The sequence below is a fragment of the Trichoderma reesei genome (assembly GCF_000167675.1).
Source record: "Trichoderma reesei QM6a unplaced genomic scaffold TRIREscaffold_2, whole genome shotgun sequence".
Taxonomy (NCBI): domain Eukaryota; kingdom Fungi; phylum Ascomycota; class Sordariomycetes; order Hypocreales; family Hypocreaceae; genus Trichoderma; species Trichoderma reesei.
This window is the reverse complement of record NW_006711149.1, coordinates 1,333,249-1,355,603: the sequence shown is the minus strand read 5'-3', so window position 1 is coordinate 1,355,603 and position 22,355 is coordinate 1,333,249. Positions and strand designations below refer to the sequence as shown.

General features: G+C 54.3%; 6 protein-coding genes across 6 annotated transcripts; 1 reads left to right on the top strand and 5 right to left on the bottom strand.

Annotated features, from left to right (window-relative positions):
* Positions 1 to 781: 781 nt before the first annotated feature.
* TRIREDRAFT_55928 (bifunctional carbamoylphosphate synthase/aspartate carbamoyltransferase) lies at positions 782 to 7,602 on the bottom strand (the record flags this gene model as incomplete). The annotated part of the gene is made up of 3 exons (XM_006962117.1): positions 782 to 841; positions 899 to 6,942; positions 7,041 to 7,602. The coding sequence occupies 3 exons, from the start codon at positions 7,600 to 7,602 to the stop codon at positions 782 to 784; spliced, it is 6,666 nt and encodes a 2,221-aa protein (XP_006962179.1).
* A 2,016-nt stretch (positions 7,603 to 9,618) lies between these two features.
* On the bottom strand, positions 9,619 to 10,194 carry TRIREDRAFT_103827 (uncharacterized protein; the record flags this gene model as incomplete). Its single annotated transcript, XM_006962116.1, has 2 exons — positions 9,619 to 9,642; positions 9,739 to 10,194. 2 exons carry the CDS (start codon positions 10,192 to 10,194, stop codon positions 9,619 to 9,621), a joined length of 480 nt encoding a protein of 159 aa, XP_006962178.1.
* A 1,809-nt stretch (positions 10,195 to 12,003) lies between these two features.
* Positions 12,004 to 13,676, bottom strand: TRIREDRAFT_2384 (uncharacterized protein; the record flags this gene model as incomplete). The annotated part of the gene is made up of 3 exons (XM_006961893.1): positions 12,004 to 12,505; positions 12,582 to 13,341; positions 13,445 to 13,676. 3 exons carry the CDS (start codon positions 13,674 to 13,676, stop codon positions 12,004 to 12,006), a joined length of 1,494 nt encoding a protein of 497 aa, XP_006961955.1.
* Positions 13,677 to 14,625: 949 nt separating this feature from the next.
* TRIREDRAFT_103825 (uncharacterized protein) lies at positions 14,626 to 15,747 on the bottom strand (the record flags this gene model as incomplete). Its single annotated transcript, XM_006962115.1, has 2 exons — positions 14,626 to 14,728; positions 14,822 to 15,747. 2 exons carry the CDS (start codon positions 15,745 to 15,747, stop codon positions 14,626 to 14,628), a joined length of 1,029 nt encoding a protein of 342 aa, XP_006962177.1.
* Positions 15,748 to 16,796: 1,049 nt separating this feature from the next.
* On the bottom strand, positions 16,797 to 17,602 carry TRIREDRAFT_33169 (uncharacterized protein; the record flags this gene model as incomplete). Its single annotated transcript, XM_006961941.1, has 3 exons — positions 16,797 to 17,076; positions 17,223 to 17,238; positions 17,365 to 17,602. Coding segments are annotated over 3 exons (534 nt in total), but the record flags the coding sequence as incomplete, so codon positions are not given.
* A 3,641-nt stretch (positions 17,603 to 21,243) lies between these two features.
* On the top strand, positions 21,244 to 21,894 carry TRIREDRAFT_31447 (uncharacterized protein; the record flags this gene model as incomplete). The annotated part of the gene is made up of 1 exon (XM_006961937.1): positions 21,244 to 21,894. A coding segment is annotated over one exon (651 nt), but the record flags the coding sequence as incomplete, so codon positions are not given.
* Between the last annotated feature and the right edge of the window lie 461 nt (positions 21,895 to 22,355).

Genomic DNA, 22,355 nt, shown 5'->3' with positions numbered 1-22,355 from the left:
ACACTCGACTTTTGGGAGAAGGATCGGATGAGGACAAAGCCCGCTTTTAGCCGTGGTGACTCTGCAAATCAAAATGAATGGGACTTTGACTTGTACCTCGACTCAAGTCGAGAGACTGAGTGATGAGGCAATTTGGACAAACTAGGTAGAGACGATGCTGGATTGATTTTTTAGGAAGAGGTACTGTTAATACATTGTCACTGTTGTCTCGGTGAGTCTCGAGGTCCAAAGGAGTTGCTTTACTCAGCATCGTCGTCTTCTCAGCACACTGGACGCTTGGATGCCTCTGCTCAAGAGGATGCCAAACAAGACACCAAACCACACACCAAACCAGACAAAACACACACGACACACACATACACACGAAACGCACGAAACGCACATACGTACGCATATACGCAAAACGTATACGCATACGCATATACGCATACACGCAAAACATACAGAAACTATATTGGGTATCATAATCATGCGGGGGTATCATAAAAGGCACGCTGGACGGCTTCATCGCCAGACCCAACGCCCTCCAAAAAGACACCAATAACGCCAAACCCCCAAAGTAAGGCAAACAATGCCCATGCTGAAATACGGGTTTTATACCTAGGACGCACTCTAGAAAACAACGTCCGAACAACCAAAAGAAATAGCCCTCTACATCATACCCCTTTTTGTATGCCTTGGAAAAAAATAGATCCTTTTCCGACCCAAAACGAGAATAAAAATCAAAAAAAAAATCTAGTCTGTACAGCCGTTGGAAATGCGCATGACAATGTAGCCTTCTCTACGAGCTAGCCATAACCAGTGCCAGAAGCGCCATCCTGCAGTAAAGACCATACCGCATCTGCATCCAATGTTAGCAAAGTGATCAACGGTTCCGCTTGGGGGGGAACCTGCTTACCTGTCTAAAGTACGCCGCCCTCTGGTCAAAGTCCACCTCCTCGGCAACCTCCTCGTTCCTCGGCAGAGGGTGCAGCACCACCATGGAGCTCTTGGCGTTCTTCAACGTGGCGTTGTCCACGCGGTATGAGTCCTTGACCTTCTCGTACGCCTCCACGCTCTCGAAGCGCTCCTTCTGCACGCGCGTGCAGTAAAGGACGTCGCTGCGAGCCAGAATCTCAGGCGTCAGAGTCTCGGACTCGGCCAGCAGCTGTCCGGAAGCCACCAACTGCTCCCGCACCTTGGCGGGGAGAGACAGCCCCTTGGGAGACACCAGCTGGACCTTGACCTGGTAGTGCTGGAGCAGGTACACCAGCGAGTGGACCGGTCGGCCATACAGCAGGTCGCCCAAGAAGGTAATGGTCAGGCCCTGCACGGTGCCCAGCTCCTCACGGATGGTGAAGAGATCCAGGAATGCCTGCGTCGGGTGCTCCTTGCTGCCGTTTCCGCCGTTCACCACAGGGACAGGGCTGTACTTATTCGCAATATCCACCGAGGTCTCGTCGGGGTGGCGCAGGACGACGGCGTCTCCGTAGCAGGCCAGCGTGCGCAGGGTATCCTGCAGCGTCTCGCCCTTTTGCACAGACGAGTGCGACGTCGAGATGGCAATGGTGCGTCCGCCCAGCCTCTGCATGGCGGCGTCAAACGAGGCCGACGTGCGAGTCGACGGCTCGTAGAAGAGCGTGCAGAGGACGCGGCCGCGGAGCACGTTCAGGACGCCCTCGCGCTGAACGCCCAGGCGCATCTCCTGAGCAACAGTGAACAGCAGGTGCAGGTCGGCTCGGGTGTACTGCTTGACGGACAGCACGTGCGAGTTCTTGAACGAGTTGGGCTGCGACAGCAGCTGCTGCAGAGGGGAGCTAGTCGTCGGCTGGGGCAGCAGGGACAGACCCAGCTCATCCACGGCGCCACCGAGCCTGGCAGGGGAGGCCAAGCCATCGACGTTGCGGAACCGGGCCGCAATCTTGGGGCTCTGGAACGCCGCCGGCTGTCGGGGCTTGGGGCTCTCGGTCACTTGCGAGATGAGTCCCATGCTGGGCTTCAGAGCCGGCGAGACGGGCATCTCGCGGGAGATGCTGTGCGACGACATGTCCTTGCCCTTGGGAGGCACCGGCAGGAGCTCGCCATCCAGGCAGACGGTGGTGTCCTGGAAGGTGACCCTGCGGACGGATCCGCGCATGACGCGGCCCTCAAACGGCGACCACACGCTGCTAGGCTGCACCTGGTAGGCGCGGTCAATCTCAACCTCGATGCTGGTGCCGACCTGGTCGTGGAGCTCAAAAATCTCCATGGGCTTCTGGTACAGCTTCTCCTTGAGGTCATCCACCGTCAGCTTGCCCTCGCTAACCGAAGTGAGCAGGAGAGGAAGGGCGTCCGCAATGCCGCTAGACGAGTCCGCCTTGTGTCCCAGGGACTGGGCGAGCTGGTAGGGCAGGCTTCCGACGGAGAAGACGTCAATGTGAGCCATGTTCTCCCACAGAGCGGCCTGGTCCTCGGGCGTGGGCAGCAGTCGGTCCAGCTCGGGGTAGTCCTTGGTCGACAGGTACAGAGAGTAGATGGAGACGTCGCAAGACACACGCAGGCCCTTGGCCTTGCTCAGCGCAATCAGCCGGATGTCGTCCTTGTTGGTGACGGAAGTGACGTGGATGCGGCGGTTGTGCAGAGAGGCCAGCAGCAGGATCGAGGCCAGGTCGGTCAGCTTGGCGTCGGTGACAATGACCTTGTGCGTCGGCCAGGCATCAAAGTGGGCGGTGACGGCAGCCACCTTGCTGATGTTTCCAGACAGGTGGTTGAAGGGGATGAAGAGCGAGCCCACCTCGCCGGCAAGCGCGCTGATCTGGCTGTCGTTGTCAGACGTGGCCGACACGGACAGGTTGTAGTCGCAGAAGTCGCCGCGCTTGCTGTTCTGCTGGGCGGCCCGCAGCGTGATGCCGTCGGTGATGGCGCCCTCGAGTCCGAGGGGCATCACGCGGATCATGCTGAAGCCGGCAGAGAGCGAGGCTTTGGTGACCGTCTCCATATCGTTGCTCTCGGGCGTGACCAGGCCGGGAACAAAGGCCGCGACGTTGACCAGGCCGGGCAGGACAACCGTCTTGTGGCTGGTCTGGTAATCGCGCTTGGAAACGCTAAGATCGAAGCTCCTTGCGATGGCCTCGATGAGAATCTTGGCGTTCTTGACATTGGTCACCAAGGGGATTTGGTAATCAACGGCCATACGACGAGTCAGGTAGCCCTTGCTCATGTAGTTGGCAGGACGGCGGTACTTGTTGTTGGAGGGCAGGTTGATGTATAGGTCAATCGTGTTCTTGGACAGGTGCTGCGAGAGGGAGAACTCGGAGTCCTTGTCCTCCTCCTTGCCGAGAACCTCAAGGTACTGGACAGGGACGCCGTGCTCCTGCAAAAAGTCGGCGGTACCGGCCGTAGCAAACAGCTTGTAGCCAATCTTCTGCAGCTTCTGCACCGCGGGCAGCATCTCTTTCTTGTCTTTGTACGAACCAATGGACAGCAGAATGTTCTTCTTGGGGATCTTGAAGCCGGTGGACAGCAGAGCCTTGAGGTAGGCCTCGTTCTTGTCGACACCAAAGCAAGCAACTTCACCAGTTGAAGCCATCTCAACACCGAGAACAGGGTCGGCGCCCGACAGGCGAGAGAAACTGAACTGGGGCACCTTGACACCAACGCAGTCGGGAGGAATATCCGTAGGCGGGTACTCCTGGAAGGGCTGGCCCATGATAGCCTTGGTGGCCATCTCGATCAGGTCCACGCCCATGGTCTTGGACACAAAGGGGAACGAGCGGGAAGCGCGCACGTTGCACTCAATGACCTTGATGTCGTTGTCCTTGGCAATGAACTGGATGTTGAAGGGACCAGTCACGTTCAGGGCGGCACCAATCTTGCGAGTGGCCTCCTCAATGCGCTCAATGGTGGTGCGCTCGAGATCCTGAGGGGGCAGGATGAGCGTGGCATCACCAGAGTGCACACCGGCGTTCTCGACGTGCTCGGAAATGAAGTGGCCGACAACAACACCATCCTTTGCGACTGCGTCCATCTCAATCTCCTTGGCGTTCTCAATGTACTTGGTAATCACAACGGGGTGCTCGCGCGACACCTCCGCAGCCTGGGCCAGGTAGCTCTCCAGATCCTTCTCAGAGTACACAGTGTTCATGGCAGCGCCAGAGAGCACGTACGAAGGGCGGACCAGCACCGGGTAAGACACGTTTTGGCAGAATGTCCTGGCCTCCTCAAAGCTGGTAAGCTCCTTCCAGGTAGGCTGGTCAACGCCAATGCGGTCCAGCATGCGAGAGAACTTGTATCGGTTCTCGGCGGTGTCAATCATCTCAGGCGAAGTACCCAGGACCTTGACACCGGCGCGGTGCAGGGGAAGGGCAATGTTGTTGGGCGTCTGGCCTCCCATGGCACCCAAAACACCGCTCGCGCTCTCCAGCTGGTAGATATCCAGCACCGTCTCCAGCGTAATGTTCTCAAAGTACAGTTTGTCGGCCTCGTCGTAATCGGTCGAAACCGTCTCCGGATTGTAGTTCACCATGATAGTCTTGTGGCCGGTGGCTCGGAGGGTGCGAATGGCCCGGACGGAGCACCAGTCGAACTCGACGGACGAACCGATACGGTACACACCGGAGCCGAGGACCATGACGCCGTGGTCGCTAAAGTCCACGTCGTGCTCGGAGGCGTTGTAGGTGAGGTACAGGTAGTTGGTAAAGGCAGGGAACTCGGCAGCGACCGTGTCGATCTGCTTGACAAAGGGCTGGATGCCAGCATCGAGTCGGAGGCGGCGGACGGCGATTTCGTTGGAGCTCCAGAACTTGGCCAGCTGGCGGTCGCAGAAGCCGAGACGCTTGGCCTGGAGGAGCAGGTTGGGCTTCTGGGCAATGTCGGCGGTGGTGAACTGGGTCATCTGCTTGGAGAAGTCGCTGAGCCCCTTGAGCTTGCGGAGGAACCACTTGTCGATCCGGGTCATTTCCCAGATCTTGTCGACCGAGTAGCCCTGGGCCATGGCGTTGGCAATGGCAAAGAGACGCTGGTCAGAGGGCGTCTGCAGCTCGTCGTCGATGCTCATGAGCGCCTTGGTCTCGCCGAAGCCGAGGTTGTGGAAGTCAATGGCGCGGATGGCCTTTTGGATGGCTTCCTCGAACGAGCGACCAATGCTCATGACCTCGCCAACACTCTTCATGGAGGAGCCGAGCTGGGTGGAAACGCGGGTGAACTTCTTCAGGTCCCATCGGGGCATCTTGACGACGACGTAGTCGAGCGAGGGCTCGAAGCACGCGCAGGTAACCTTGGTCACCGAGTTCTTGATCTCCTTGAGAGGGATGCCGAGACCCAGCTTGGCGGCAATAAAGGCCAGGGGGTAACCGGTGGCCTTGGAAGCCAGAGCAGAAGATCGGGACAGTCGAGCGTTGACTTCGATGATGCAGTACTCCTTTGAAAAGGGGTTCAGGGCATACTGAATGTTGCACTCACCGACAACGCCGAGGTGTCGGATGACGTTGACGGCCGTTGTTCGCAGCATGTTGTAGTCCTCGTCGGAGAGAGTCTGAGAGGGGGCAACGACGATGGAGTCGCCCGTGTGGATGCCGAGAGGGTCAAAGTTCTCCATGTTGCAGACTGTGATACAGTTGTCCTGGGCATCTCGGACGACCTCGTACTCAATCTCCTTCCAGCCCTTCATACTTCGCTCAATCAGGACCTGGGGGCTGGCAGCGAAAGCCTTGTGGCAGAGATCGAGCAGCTCCTGCTCGTTGTTGGCGAAACCACTTCCCAGACCACCCAGGGCGTAGGCGGCACGGACAATGACGGGGAAGCCAATGTCCTTGACGACGTGCATAGCCTCGTCCACGCTGCTGGCCGAGGCGGACTTGGCGCACTTTTCGCCAATGGAGTCCATGCTGCGCGCAAAGAGCTCTCGGTCCTCGGTGGTGATGATGGTGTCGATGGGGGTGCCCAGGACCTTGACGCCGAGGCTCTCGAACTCGTCCTTGAGCTGGATACCGACCTGCAGGGCTGTCTGACCTCCGAAGGTAACGTAGATGGCATCGGGCCTCTCATACTGGATGACCTTGCGCACAAACTCGGCGTTGACGGGGAGGAAGTAGACCTTGTCGGCCAAGCCCTTTGAGGTCTGGATGGTGGCGATGTTGGGGTTGATGAGGACGGTGTAGATGCCCTCCTCCTTCAGCGCCTTGATGGCCTGGGAGCCCGAGTAGTCGAACTCGCCAGCCTGACCGATGCTGAGACCACCACTGCCGAGAACAAGGACCTTCTTGACAGAGACGCGAGGGTGAAGCCTCTCATTCTCCTCAATGGTTCCGCCGGGGAAGTGGACGGGAGCCTGCAGCGCAGCAGGGTTCTCTGCACAGTTGGCCATGGTGTCAATGAAGACGTCAAAGAGGTACTCGGTGTCGCGGGGACCCGGCGTGCTCTCGGGGTGGAACTGGACGCTGAAGTAGGGCTTCTCGACGTGCATGATACCCTCGTTGCTGCCATCGTTGGCGTTGACAAAGAGCTCTTTCCAGCCGGCGGGCAGGCTCTCGGCATCCACGGCGAAACCGTGGTTCTGAGAAGTGATGTGGCACTTTCCGGTGACCATGCTGGTGCAGGGAATGTTGTGGCCGCGGTTACCAAACTTCATCTTGGTCGTCTTTGCGCCGGAAGCGCGGGCCATGAGCTGGTGTCCCAAGCAGATACCAAAGATGGGGATCTTGTTGGTCTCCATGACGGCAGCAATGTTCTTGGAGGTGATGTCCAGCATGGCCGGGTCACCGGGACCGTTGGAGACGAAGAGACCGTCGTACTCCTCGCCTGCGGCCTTGGCCAGGTCATAGTCCCAGGGGCAGACTACGACTTCGACGCCTCGCTTGAGGAAGCATCGCAGCTGGTTGTACTTCATACCGACATCGACACACAAAACACGGATCGTCCGGCCGGAAGGATGCTTGCGAGCAACAGACGCGGGTGGCTTATACAGCTTGGGCTCCTTGATGGATACTACGCCAAGACACGAATGAGCATACTGTCTTGATTTTTGTTTCTTTCTTTTCTTCTTTTATATCTAGCAAAAAGGGAGGCAGATGGGGGAAACTCACCCTGTGCCACCAAGTTCTGTGTGTTGGGGTTCACCCAGTCGATTTCCTCAAAGGTATCGGCTGAGGAGAGGCTGGCAAGTCTCATCTTGCCCAGCATGCTTCCCTTCTCGCGGATCCTCTTGGTCAGGGCTCGGGTGTCGACGCCGTACATGGCGGGGACGCCCTGCTCCTTGAGCCATGTGCCCAGAGAAGAGGTGGCCAGGAAGTGGGAGTAGTCCTCGCCGCAGTAGGAGGCGACCACCAGACCGGCAATGTGAATCTGGGAAGACTCAAAGTGGGCAGGCAGGTCGCCGAGCAGCTCGTCCAGCGTCTCCCGCGAAGGGACACCGTAGTTTCCAACCAGGGGAAAGGTGATGACGAGGATCTGGCCGCGGTAGGAGGGGTCCGTGACGGACTCGGGGTATCCCACCATGCCGGTCTGGAAGACCAGCTCTCCGGCAATGCTCTTCTCCGCACCGAAGCTGTAGCCCCGGTAGATCGAGCCATCCTCGAGCTCGAGGCTGACGAGACGCTCGTCGGTGCCGTAGCTGGCCGAGGCGGGTTGGAGAACCTGAACAGCCATTGTGTCTTGGGTGTCGTCTTTTTCTATCTCCTCTTCTGTTCTAATCGAGGTTCAGTGTAGGAACAGACACAAGACCGACTCCGAGATGTCGTCGGTATATAGCCTTGTAGCCTTGCAGCTGTCTTGTTGCTCGACTTTGCAGACAAAAGCAATCGAAGGCGGGGCAAAAAGACGGTGATGGCACAGAATGAGGGGCGAAGGTTTTGCTGGCGACTGACGACAAAAACTCGTTCTCAGAGCTTCTCTCGGGCAAGTCAAGAGCTACCTCGCGGTCCTTTCGCTGCCTCAACAAACAACAGCAGGCGTCCTTCAGGGGGTTCGAAAGGGGGAATAAAAAAGAGAGGAATTTGAAAGGTTGCCCTCGCCGTAGCTGAGGAGGAGGAGGAAAGAAAAGAAAGAGAAGGAAGAGAAAAAATCTCGGCACAGGGACTTTAAACACCAACTTTCTCTTTTTCTCTTTTTTTTTTTTTTTTCTTGCCTTCTTGCCAATCCAATCAATATCATCGAGGGGCCACGACTATCGCGGTTTAGTCTGGAGCAGGGTGGCTTGTGATTGGCCAATGCGAGTGAGATCACAACGCCCGTTCCACCGCCACCAACAAGATGGGCCAATCACGTCACCGGCGTAGGGGCTCTATATTGCCTATGATGGATGGCTGCAGAGGCTTTGCAGGGCACTCGCAGGCATTTACAGGGCATTTGCGTGGGATTCCTCCAGCGCAGGCACCCGCTGAACCGGACCCCGCAGCGGCCCTGGGGACACTAGCAGAAAAAACTTCAGATGGGATGGATGGACCCCTCCAAGCTGAGTGTTCCAAGGTTCTCCCATGGCTTCTGTTATAGATGATACCGAGTCTAATAGTAGGGCCTATTCTGCTGGTGCTCTGCGTCTGTCCCACGCCAAATTAGGTATGAATTGTATTATAACAAGTAATCACAGAGTCTTCGTGCCATATATGGCCCCCTTCATGTCCTTCATTGGCACCAGAGAAAGCCGTTGCAAACAAGCGAGACGCGTGCACGAGACATCCATGGGACCTCTCTCTCTCCAGCCTGTGGAGCACAATCCAAACGCCTCCGCAGATCTCTGGTTTTTCTTCTTCTCCTTCTCCAATCTTTCTTGTTTCTTATAACTTTCTAATAATTTTTTCCGCACCATGTGGACCAACGGCAAGCCGGATGGAGGAGAGAGGCAGGTTGGGGGACGAGCAAATCTACGATTTCCCGCGGGTGAGCCGTTGCGATGTGTCATTGTCTGCTGTACAGGTTATCGTCATTCTGGGGCCCGTTGGCAAGTCATGACGAGTTTCGGCCTGTAACAGTTTTCCTACAGTACGGAGTACATCTTGGGGGAGACGCTGAATCCACACGTGCTCAGGTACGGATGGAGTTGAGCATCAGATCTACCTACTGCTGGACCCTTTCCTATAGTATCTCCAAACTCCACCCACATTCACCTTGTCTCACCACTTCGGCCTCTTACAACCATGCATTTACCTAGTACTTAACAGACATGTAATCTTCAACGGATACGACAAAGACGGTCTCTGAAATACAATGGATCCATTCAAAATCTCTCATGTCCAAATTAAAGTATAAGAGCTGGTATTGGTACTAACAATGGAAGACAACAGGTACCACTTGCGCCGACTGTCACATGCTCGTTTTTCCAAGTCCCTCAAACCGTAGCAGTACCAAGACACGCTCTTCTCCGGACTCCCAATCAATTCCATCTATCGATTTAACGTTATAACAATTCCCTTCAATCCATAATCAAGCAATATATATCGCAAAGGAGAGACACTTCCCCGAACACGAGTCCCACTGATGCCTTCGACGTAGCAAACCCGATTAGACGCTCCATGCTGAAGTTTTTTGGCCGATATATCCGCTTTCGATGAGCTTGTGGTCTCCTTTGAACAGGTTTTCCATGAATCTCGTACAACATGGATGACCTTCAAGCCCTGAGATCCTCTTTCGACATCTCAGCAGACAAGAAAGACCACTTCAAGGCAATCAACCACCAGACAAGAGCAGGAACTATCAAAGTCGATCACTGCCAGAGTGTTAGAAACAACATCACCAAGACACAGCAGGACTTCACACATACCATACATGTTAAACAGGGCATCACACCTCCCCGCTCCCATTCCGCTCTCTCATCTCCCTCTCAACCCTCTGCAGCACGCGTCGCTGGCGCCACCGTCGATCCAGATTATCCAAGCCCGTCACGGCAAGCGAAAGCGTAAACAAGAAGCCAAGCATGAAGCCGTACACCATGGCATCCGAGGGCTTCATCGGCTCCGAGACAATCATGAGCCAGACGACGTAGAACATGAAGAGGACGAAGCTCCACATAAAGGCACCGAAGAAGGACACGATGAGCATGCCCAGGAAGCCGTTCCGCCTAGGAGCGCCGCGCTGGAACAGGCCGAGGTGGTCGGGGATGCCCAGGATCTGGGACTGGAGGTAGTAGCCGCGGGAGCCGACGTCGAGGAAGACGTCGTCGTAGACGGGGTCTCGAGCCTCGTGGTCGGGCATGGCGGCTTCGACGTCTTTGGTGGCGGATGGTCTGCGGTTGACGAGAGACATTTGTGGCGAGGAGTAGTCCTTGAACAAAAGAAGATGTCACTTGGTTAAGATTGTGGGTTGGTCTTGCTTTTGTATGGCGGTTGTCGCGTGTTTTGTTGATGATGTCGAGTTGCGAAAGTGAGCAGGTGCTTGAGACTTTTCAACGCAAGTGTTGAGCAGTAGGTACAAGTAACCGGTTTATGTTTGAGAGAAGGTCAAAGCAAAGAAGAGCATTGCTTCCGGGAGGAGGCGGCATGACTTCAGACAGCAGCATCAGCCCACTGCTTCCCATACTCCGTCATAGGTAGCTCAGCCTCGTTGTTCTTCCTGTTTGGCCAGCAAAAGGCAATGTCTCTTGATCTGGGAGTGGCTTCGGGGTTTCTCTGGTGTATTCATGACAGGAAGGCGACGCATGTTGCCGATGGCTTTTGACCTCTGCTCTGCTGAAGGCTGGCTTATCGCTCGGCGCTGGACTTGTAAAGCCGCCTGCATCAAGACGGACAGACTGACGGGCAGATCCTCCCCATCTCGAGGCCGCCCACTGCGTCTGTGGCCCAAGACTCGGTTTAATTGCTCAGTCACTCTCAGTTCACCATGACATCAACTCAGCTCATCGTTACACTCCAAGAAATAACCAAACCAAGTTGCCAAACATTATACAGCCATATCCAGGCACAGAACCGGACAAAAGAGCGAGGCCGCCATGCATCAAGCCATCCAATGCTGCTCGCATCCAGATACATGTACATACAAGCCTCATCCATCAACCGAAACAACCCCCCCAGGCAACATGAACCCGCCATCGAGATAAACTACGCCTTAGCGCGACGCTAACAAATGTCTCTTCGGAACTTTTAAAAAAAGAGGCTTGGCTTGCTGCAATGTCACTCTGCATGTGATTCGCCCAGCATGATGTTCTACTACAACCATGACAAAAGACAACGAAACCCCCAACTGGACCCTTGAAAGGGTAGCAAAAGAAGAAGAAAGAATAAACCCCGATCAAAGAAACGGAGGACAAATGTTTGAATGGTGAGAAACGGTCATTGGAAGTTTTCGCTCTCCTGTCAAAGCGGCAAAGACGGACGCACATTGCCGCTTCGGCTGCGTCCTTTGAAGCACATCTGCAAAGCAAACGGTTCGGCTTGCGTGGCACAGTCATTCATGGAGGAGCTCACTTCCCCGAAATCCATCCGATTGCTTCACTTAGATCTCTTGTGGCTAGTTGGAATGACCCTTTCCTTCAATGTAGCCATAGAATGAGTGAATGAATACCCGGGACACGAAAGCGAGCAACTGGCCAGCAAGAAGGCGGACGAGCTGCGGAAGCGCTACGCAGAGTACCCCCGTTGAAGCCAGGTCCTGATTAGCAGCCCCTTGTTCAAGCATCATCGAAATTACCCCAAAACGTCCACAATGGTACACGATGTTATTAGGTATATAGGAGCGGCTAATCTACAAGTTCTTCGTTTATCTTATACCTCATAAGTGTCGTGCGTTTCCAAGTACCGTCCCAGGTCCGTTGCCCCTGATGAACAAGCAAAAAAAAAAAACCAAAACAAAAAGCCAAGGTGAGGGCACGAGAATACCGAGTGATATCATATAGCCAAGCCATCAAACCGCGCCTCTAATGAATAAACAACTCACAAAACGCCGATAAGGAAACGAGGAATCGCACGCCCGCTCTTCCTTTTTCACTCACGCTCACCAACCCACCAATGCCAGCTTCCGTTCTCGGTCACGCTCACCCTGCTATGCAAATTCTCTCATTACCTGACCCAACTCCTCATGTGATTCCTCCTCCTCTGAGCATCCCGAGACCTCGGTTTCCTACTGCATGGTCATGCCGGGCTGTATATTCTGCATGTTCTGCATGTTCTGCATGTTCTGCATATTCTGCATGTTTTGCATGTTTTGCATATTCTGCATGTTTTGCATGTTTTGCATATTCATCGGCGGGCCAGGCATATTCGGTAGCTGAGGCGTCCTCTGGGCAGCCGGGCTGGCTTGTTGGCTCGGTACCATGGGGCCCATGGGCGGCTTCTGGCTCGGCATGCGGAAGGCGGGTTCCTTCTTGGGGTCGAACCCGGGGAAGACGGCTTGCAGTCGTCGGTACAGGTCCTGGATCGACTTGTACCGCTCTTCTCTGTCTGCTACGGTATCGATTGGTGTCGTCATGTTCTCGGCGCCAATGGGTGTCGCTCTCAGCCTGAGGGAGAGGTTGAGGGGCGGTGCGCTGAGATATGCTGGACACGGCGGTCCCTTGACGTCGGGCTTTCTGTCCGCCAGAGCGGCCATGTACGACAGATTGGCTTGTAATCGTCGCATGCAACTAAAGGCACGTTAGTCATCACTCTGGGGTTTCATGCCTTTCTTCTGCGGCCCAAGAACGGCAGGGGTGGACATACTGGAGATAGTCTTGTTGGAACAGATTCTCCTCCTCCGTAGGTTTCCTATCTGCAACATTCCCATTCATGGCAGCGTGTTCCTTTTTCAGCTCCTGCTGCGTTGTCTGGATCTGGATGGACTCGTATAATAACTCGTGGTTGATGTCCAGCAGCAGCGCGAACCTCTCTTTTTCCAGGGCTTCTGTTGTCGGGCTCATGGGCGCGGCGGCCGTCGACGGGGCAGCCATGCCGCCACTGATGTTGGAGGAAAACGTCGGGGTCTGAGGCGTGACCACGCCCATCGGTGGCTGCTGGTGCTGGTTCGTGGGCGTCTGTCCCTGGGCCAAGTGCTGAGGCGTCGAGAACTGAGGCTGTTGCGGAGGCATGATATTTGTCGGCGTTCCTTGCGCTGTGCTCGGGGGTCTCTGAGGGGTCGACACCTGGCCCATCATTGGGTTCGGCTGCTGCTGCTGCTGCTGTTGTTGTTGTTGCTGTTGTTGTTGCTGCTGTTGCTGCTGCGGAGGCTGCTGCGGAGGCATCTGCTGCTGTGGTTGGGGGGGCTGCTGTTGTTGTTGCTGTTGCTGTTGCTGTTGCTGTTGTTGCTGCATGCGCTGAATCATCTGGGCCTGCTGGGCCTGCTGGGGCATGCCGGGCTGGCCCATGGGGAAGCCTTGCATGGCGGGATTCATCATGTAGTTGTTCGGGACGAAGCCTTGGGGGCCGACGCCGCCGGGGAGGACCTGGCCGTATGACGCGCCGGGGAACTGCTGCTGGTAGGCCACTGGGGTTCGTGCATGTCAGCAAACAATCTCGAGCGTTTCTGACTCTGTCGCGACACGGCGATCAAGGGAGGGCGAGGGCGAGGATAGGGGACAAAGACGCACTCTGGTTGTTTGGCGCCATGCCGGGCATGCCCTGGGCCTGCATCATGGCGCTGGCATCGGCCATCATGTGCGGGTTCGCGCCGGGAAAGGCGCCGTGGGGAGCCATGCCGGCGAACTGCTGCTGGCGATTGACCATGAACTGCTGCCCCGGCTGCATTCCAGGCTGCGGCGCGCCGGCCGGGTTGGCAAAGTTGGGCGCGGCATTGCCAAAGCCGTAGTTGGCAGAGTACATGGCTGGCGAGGCTGGAGGGAGGGAGGGAGGGAGGGAGGGAAGCGATGCTGCGGGTTGTCGGAGGCGCCTTTTTTTTCCTTTCTCGAGCTGTCTTGTATCTCTGCTGTCGTGTGGTATATAGAACCTGAGTCGCTTTCAGATCGGGGGCCGGTGCTGCACGATTGCGATCGCGAGTGAGGAATGCAGACGTGGCGAGACACGGGCTTTTTTGGTGGTGATTGTGGACGGGAGGCTGAGAAAAGAAAGGAAAGTTTGGAGATGGGAGAGAAAGACCCGACTGCTGGCTGAGACTCTTTGTGGTTTGGCAGCGCTTTTGGGGTGACTGTTTAGCGGGTCGAGGCAGCGCCAAAGGGGGCCTAGTCGCCTCTCACCAGCTTGCGGAATGACGTGAGATGTTGGACGGTTGCGCCAGGCACAGGCACTGAAGAGAGAAGAAGGGGGGAGAAGATGACGGGGTCTTTTACGTTTAATACCTGTGCGACCGTGTTTGTTTTTGTTTGAGAATTGTTTATATGGTTGTGTGTCATGGAGAGGTGGAGGAGGAGTCAAGGGACGGTTCTCCCTACTTATATGGTATCAGTGTATACATGTATGTATCGACTCCCTAACCTACATCCAGAGGGACTCGACCCCTTCTCATGCGTTCAAGACGAGTAGGTCAATTATAAACTCTTATGTTGACTTGATCAATTTGAATTCCCCATCTTCTTTGTCAATTGTCAAGCCCAAAAGTATACAATAGCAGACTCTGCTGGAAGCATCATGAGTTGCAAGACACTCAGTCAACAGTCAGGCTTACCCCATATCGAACCCCAACCAACGTAATCGTCATCACCATGTTACATCTAGGTACTGTTTTCAGCCTCACAGGCTTAGATTGCAACTCTGAGGAAGCCCCGAGCTGTCATTGTGTACTGAGAGTTCAAGTTCATGCAAGGTAAGTACCTACTTAACGGTACGTGACCCCGTATCTCGACCGTCCATCCAGCAGCTTGATAAACTCATCAGCTACGTGCTCGCACGTCCTCTCCGACGGATGCACCTCGTCGTACCTACAAAGAAAACAACAACAGACAATATAGAGTCAGTCAAACAGACCTCGCAATCATCACAAAGTTCAACTTGAAATTCAATCAGAAACTCACCACACAAAGCTCGACTGCGGATTCGTCGACTGCCAACAGCCCGCATCGCCGCATCCCCTCCACGACCCCGTGATGTTGACCGGCTCCGTGTAATACCTCGTCGGGTCTGCCCTCAGATCCAGCAGCAGCGAGTGCACGTCCAGCAGACTCACCGTCGCCCCCGGCCAGCGCCTCTTGACCAGCAGGTTATACGGCGCCCCCGTGGCGAACATGCTGTTGGCGCTGCTCAGGTACTGCTCCATCCGGTCCTGCGTCTCCGTCGTGTTGTACGTCGCCTTGTTGCCCCAGTACTCGTTGTTGCCCGTCCCGCCGTTGTCGACCGAGGCGTACATGGGCGAGAGCTGCAGCGGGAGCACGTTGAGCAGGACAAAGTGCCTCCCGCCGAGCCTGTACACGCCGTCCAGGGCCTTCCAGACGCACTCGACAAAGTCCGGGATCGTGGCGCCGCGGACCTGCTTGTCGCCCAGGAACCCGTCGATGCCCAGGTCGTTGGTCCCGATCCACAGCGCATACGCCGTGTTGTCCGGCCGCCGGTCCGGATACAGGCCCCTGTACCCGAGGTCCGTCCTGAACGCCGGCACCTCGTAGTCGAGGATGGACGGGAACGGCCCGTTGATGTTGCTGAGGAAGTGCTGCGTGACGCTGTCGGAGCACATGCCGCCGGCCACGGCGTAGTCGTAGAGCTTGGCCCCCGTCTTCTGCGCCACGAGCCGCGGCCAGGCGTAGCCGCCTACCGAGGTTGCGTTGTTGACCGGCAGCAGCTCGCCGGGGGGAGGCAGGGCGTTGTGGCTGAAGATGTAGTTGAGCCGGCCTTCGTCTGTGTAGCTGTCGCCAAAGGTGACGAGGTTGCTCAGCTTGCGGAGGCCCGGGGTGCTGGCTGTGGCTGCGGAAGCCGCGGCGGTGGCGTATATGAGAAGAAGAAGCATCATGACTTATAAAAGCTGACTGCTCCTCCAAGATTCACATTGTCAACGGAGATACTCCCATAGCAGCGGAAGCTGTGGTATTTATCATTGCCTGTTCCATCTGGATCCGTGAATGACCAGCACAATTACTCGGGACCAATCGTTGCCATGAACCCGACGGCATTGATGAGCCACTATATGTATACGGTCCATCGATCGCGGGGAACTGGTCATCCCCCCGGTTTCTATATGCCGACATCTCCAGATCTGTTCCGGGGGTCTTCCCCACATTATCGCCATTGTGATGGAGACATCTGCAAGCAGAACGAGCATCACATGTCCATATAGAGGACCAGTTAATTGCCGTCGGCTATTGTTGTCAGGTTGTTTACCCCGGATTTTCTCGCTTCTTGCCTCTTTGGACGATGGGGTTGATGGAGGTTCTTGACCTTGCCCAGCCTTACGAAGCCCGAATGATATGCCGAAAATACTTCATTGGTTGTCTATGGAATTAAGACGTGCGCTATTTCATACTTACATGTATGTAAGTCGTCGTTAAAAAGTTCCTATGCAGTCAAGGGTATCTAGCTGACAAGCACATGCATGAAAGGCAATCTCTGGCAAAGGGGGAATTGATGCTGTGTTCTGTGATTGATGTCATCCTTGATCAACCTCGCCTCAAGATCTGCCCAGATACTATGTACTTTTGCTACTACAAGCTTGCAACCAGAAAAACACAGAATTGGACGGAGAAGCACTCCTTTGTTCTTGAACCAAAAGTCTCATCAACCAATCGCAAGCAATGCCCATCACACGCCTACCTCCAAACATCATGAAGCACTGCCAAAGTGAGCGTTGAACCACTTGACGCACTGCTCAGCAGCCTCATCCGCCTGCCTCGTCGACTCTGCAAACTTGTGATCCGCCCGCACACAGAATCCGTGCCCAGCCTGAGGATAAACGACCACCTCCCCACGGGCGGACTCCTCCTTGGCCTCGACAATCTTCTTGATGTTTTCCGCCTGTTCCACCGAAAGGTAGGCGTCGTGGTCGCCCATGGCAAACGAAACGGGCACCTTCAGCTTCTCGATATCGCCCGGAATACTCAAAAGGCTCGGATGACCCGTGAATCCGGCGTCAATCAGTGGTCTTCCGTCGATCGTGTCGCCGTGGGCCAGGAGAATGACTTGCTTGCCGCCCCAACAGAAGCCCGCGGCGCCGACTGGTAGGGAGGAGCCCTCTTCCTTGCGGAGCTGTTCGAAGAAGCCCTTGACGCGGGGCCATGCCCTGCTGGGCCAGTTGTAGGTGATGAAGGGAACCATGGCACATATAACGCGGAACAAGTGGCGGCTGTAATGTGATGCCAGCCATTGATGTGTTAGCTAAACCCCGTGTTCTCAGTTTGGACAGCGATATACCAGGGGGTTGGTGATACTTGCATTTTGGTAAGGATCCCGACAGGTGATGATACAATCTTCATACTCTCCATCGTAGACAATGGCATGGCTCGCCCTGCATTCATCAGCCTTTCATTTCCCACAGCAAGCATTACTGATACACCGAGACAGAATGAGACACGCATAAATGGCTCTCCCCCCTCCTCTTCAGATCGAATTGTCATATATAATCTCCGCTTACCGTTCATGAATTCGGGCGCATACACCTTGAACCCGCCCATATCGGCATACTGGTCAGCAAGCAGCCTCAGATTGACAAACTCCCAGCCAAAGCCGTCCGGTAGCAGGACGACGATTCCTTTCGGGGGTTGGCCGTTGGACGGCTCGACGACGTATGTTTCTAGACCGTAGGCGTGGGTGACTTTGCCGCGCGGGTCCCCTTCGTGGACGGAGCCGCGGAAACAGTCTGGGCATGACATTTTTTTCGCTGATTATTTGATTGTTCACTTGCTTTCCTTTCCGTGAATGACGTTGAGGCGAGAGAAGGAGATGGAACTGAACCAGATGGTTTGTGGGAAGCTGAAGCGGGAAGAGGGGGGAGGCGCTCGCACGGAGTTAAGGCGAGCAATGTCCGTCTACGTGAAGAGCACAAGGGCACTGACTGCACCGACTTTAGTTGTTTATCCTCATGGCGCATCTTCAAAGCCAAGGTCATGATTAGACATGGGCGTTTACTTGATGGGTTGATGAGTGTGTACAGTGTGTAAGTGCACAAATATCCACTAGTAGTAGTAACAACTTGAACTTGGCAGTCAGCTTACAGACTGCACGAGAACCAACACAGCGCTGGTCTGCAAACAAGCACCTACCCTGCATCTCGGGCGCATCTAAGGGGGGCAAATCTACGCAATCCGTATGTTGAATGCCGGTGGAACTTGCTCATAGGTAGGTACATGAACAAAGGCGTCCAATAAAGAACCGTCGGCGAAATGGTAGTCTGATTCCTTAAGTTGATATCGACCCTCCGCCAGAGTGACAGTGGTTCCATTTTGGACGACTTCGTGGGAAAATCACAAACACGCTTATTATAGAAGTGGCATTCTTGAAGCGACACTCGGGCGATACTCAACTGGATACATCTCTCGCAATTTCGTCTTCATTAGGGTCGCTAATTGTTTGTGCCTTGATCAAGCGACAGCAAATGCAGTTGATTTAATACTCGGTTGTGGCGAGTAGGCTCTTTGAGGCAAGCTGTTCGCTCGTGTCAGAATTAAGCTTAATTAGAAGCGTAACGATCCATGTCTTCTTATTACCTACCCATCGATCTGCAGGTAACGTTTGTTCAAATATGCATTTGATAGATTGCAGAGTGGCTTCAGAAACATGATCTGATAATCAGGTCTTCTCTCTATCATTAGGAGTAGAAAGCGCTCTCATGGGTGTAACATCCGGACACCGAGATGCAACCGGATTGTCAAATAACTTATATACCAATGGACCTATATTATTGCCAAGCTGCAACCCGTAGCATGAGGAACTGAGCTTCTTCCAGAAGATCCTTGGACAGACGAGCTCGTTAGATTCCAATCAGGGAAGAACTGCTTGCGATGTGCCGCCTATATGAGGTTATGGTCGGTTACATGTGCTGAGGATGGTGTAGAGCAGTGATCTCAGAGTTAACGTTACCGCACTACTCTGATGATGGCAGATAAAGGGTTGTTGGATCATTAAGGTGTAATATAAAATTATAAAGGCTTTGAGGGAGGGCTCTAAGCTTCTTGGCATGATTGTAGGATGTAAGCTTTAAGACTTGGGATGCATCGAATCAAGCTGCGTCGTTGTCCAGAATAGGAAGGCCACGAGAGGCGACACACGATAGATAAGGTACTTTACTTCATCACTGGCAAATCAGGAAGGTTGTTGAGGATAATAAAGTCCCCAACTTGAAGAAAAGATAGAGAGCTCTGTGCTCTTGTTTGATATGAAATGAGTGAGTGAAGTTCGGTGCGAATTTACGCAGATGTTCGGAGTGAATCGAAATAGAGCTCTGTTGGCGGAAGAAGCGAGCAATCCAATCAAGGCTATACGAAAGAAACAAAAGATCTTCGCATTTGGGGACTTGATAACTCGGGGCAATCTCCTAACAAGGCCTGCTATCAGATACGTAGGACAGATGCATTGGGGTTTACAGCTCCGGAACATGGCGTAGCAGCATGTAAGTACATAGAGCGTTGTATCGCAGATGAGTATATCAGGGGTTTGCAACCAGAGGTCTTTATTTCCTTTAGCCTGAATGTTGAGCAGATGCTATCATTTTTCTCTGCTTGGTTGGCACGCTGCATTTAGACGTCGGGTGCATGCAAAGTAGTAGTGAAATCTTGGTAAGACGTCAAAAGTACGCGTCCATGCATAATGCCAAAGTGGTGATGGCTTCATTTTTCCCATTGCATCTTTGTCTCAGTTTCCCGAATACAGCTAGTCGAGTCCTTTTGCACACCTTTCAGTTTAACAGATACTCGCATTGTTCTGCGTAAGAGTTAATAGGGCAAAAAATGGAACAAAAAAACAAAAAAGACGGGCAGCGAACGGTTATCGAATCGACGCCTTCACTGGCCACCAGCCTCGGGTATCAAGATTGCGATATACCGCTCAACCTACCCAGCTGCTGCCCGCCTTCCAATTGACAGTGCCAGGCCTTTGATATATATACTTTAGGGATGTATTGGCCTGTGCTGGGCCATGCTGTGCTGTGCTGTGCTGTGCTGTGCTGTGCTGTGCTGGGCTGGGCTGGCAGGTGGTGGCAGCTGTCAGTAATGCAGGCAGGCCAGGAGTGTCGGTTGATGAGACCCAACGGCCGTCGGTCCGAAGGCTGGCATTCCTGGTAGAGAGAGTAGTACTAGGTAGTATGCTTCAAGGTTCCTGTTGTGTGAAGGCTGGTGAAAGGCTGGCTCTGAGACACTGACTTGAGTCGTCTTGGTAATGTCTCTCCCGGGCAAGACTACATGTAGTACATAGTAATCAACCATTCCATTGTCCGAAGAAGATGCTCTGGCGAGAGTGCCTGAATTGCGTGGCTGGCGCAATACCATCTAGAGAGTATCAAGATGCGTACAGAAACGGGCATTGATACAGCAGCTGGACCCTCGAAGGAGTCAGCTGTAACGTCCCACTCGAAAGGGACTTCTATGTGCTAGCATGAATCTCTTCACCATTTTTAATATATTTATACGTCTATTTGTTGCAATTTGAATTGGGTGTCTTGGCATCGGCACGTCGCCGGTTCGCACAAAGGCCAGACCAGGAGTGGAAACAAGGGAGAGCGTCTCTTGGCTCAGACACACGTGGCTTCTCCCCCCTGTACTGGAACTCGCGAGATTGTCTCTCATCGAGATGGTACTAGTAGGTACCGATGCAGCGTTTGTTTATGTGGCTGGGCTCAGACAGTCTCAGCAAGACCAGGTTCATGAATGGCTGATTGATCTGCGTCAAGTTCCCGGCCTGCAGCCAGCATGGCATCGCCTCGTTGCTCCACGGAGCTGATGCCGTCTGCGGGTAATTGCACATTCGAAGCGTGTTTCTCCAGAGTTGAGTATGAGATGTTTCTGGTGACATTCTCGACACAGTCAAATCTCAATCAGTCTGTAGCTGTTAATTGTCTACATGTATCAAACGTGGCATCAAACGCCAAGAGAGAACGGTGTGGTGATATTTCGACGCAACCCTTCTGAGTACTATGAGAAGTGCCATGCCAAACATGGAAGGTTGTCTCTGGCTATTCGTGGAATCATACCGTCTGAAAGAACATCGACAACATGCCTGCGCCCCTTTTATACCGGAGAACAGTGGTGTCTTTACAAAGGAGAATGTCTGGTAGGTAAAGGACAATGGACAAGGTATTTAAGGAAAGAGTGTCTCGCTCAACGCCCTCTTTTCTCCCATCATAACAGCACCACGACACTCCCTTACAACCTCTCACTCCAGCTCTCATTGAAAACTCCTTACCAGCTTCCATCCCTATCGACGCTCCTCATCAACTCACCTATCACGATACTCGCAAACCAGTCATTACTACAAAAGTAAAGAAGAAAAAAAAAAAATGAAGCTCCTAAGCATCGCCTCCCTCCTCAGCCTCGTCGCCACGGCCCAAGCCCACATGGAAGTCTCATGGCCCCCCGTCTTCCGCTCAAAGTACAACCCCCGAGTGCCCGGCAACCTCATCAACTACGACATGACGTCGCCCCTCAACGCCGACGGCTCCAACTACCCCTGCAAGGGCTACCAGGTCGACGTCGGCAGGCCCGAGGGCGCCCCCGGCGTCACCTGGCGCGCCGGCGGCACGTACAACCTCACCGTCGCCGGCTCGGCCACCCACAGCGGCGGCAGCTGCCAGGCCTCGCTGTCCTACGACCGGGGCCGGACCTGGGTCGTCGTCCACTCCTGGATCGGCGGATGCCCCCTGACGCCCACCTGGGACTTTACCCTGCCCAACGACACTCCCCCCGGCGAGGCCCTCTTTGCCTGGACCTGGTTCAACAGGATCGGCAACCGGGAGATGTACATGAACTGCGGAGCCGTCACCATCCGGCCCTCGGGGCGTGCTGCTCGCAGCCCTGCTGATTCGATTTACAACCGCCCTGCGCAGTTTGTTGCCAACGTCAACAATGGCTGCGCTACTCTCGAGGGCGCCGATGTTCTCTTTCCTAGTCCTGGTCCTGATACCGACTTTGATTCTGATCGCACTGCTGCCCCTGTTGGCAAGTGCGGTGCTTCGAGCAGGCGGACTCGTCCTGTCCGGGCTTGATACCTCGTTCCTTGATTGAGGTGAAATTGCTTTTTGGGGGAAAAAAGGAGTCTGGAGATATGAGTGCTGGTTGACGACTTGTGAGACATGAAGGAAGCGTGATGTGGTGATTGAGAGGAGTTTTGCACCTACGGATTCTTCTGCGTCGTCGTGGCCGTCTCCTTATAGTCCAGATAAGTCAGGTTTGAGTATAGAATTGTATATATTGTTACGACTCAGATGCGCTATACTGCCATCAACATGACATCTCATCGACCCATGAACAGAACATACCCAGCATGACCTATAGAATCTAACCCAAAGAAATCGCGGACAAGACAAAGCCGGCGAGCTCATACAGACGTGAAGGAAGAACAAAAACAGGCATAAAAGCAAGCATAATGTAGGACCTCGTCGCAGCATTCATTTGACGTTTGCTTGAACAACAACAA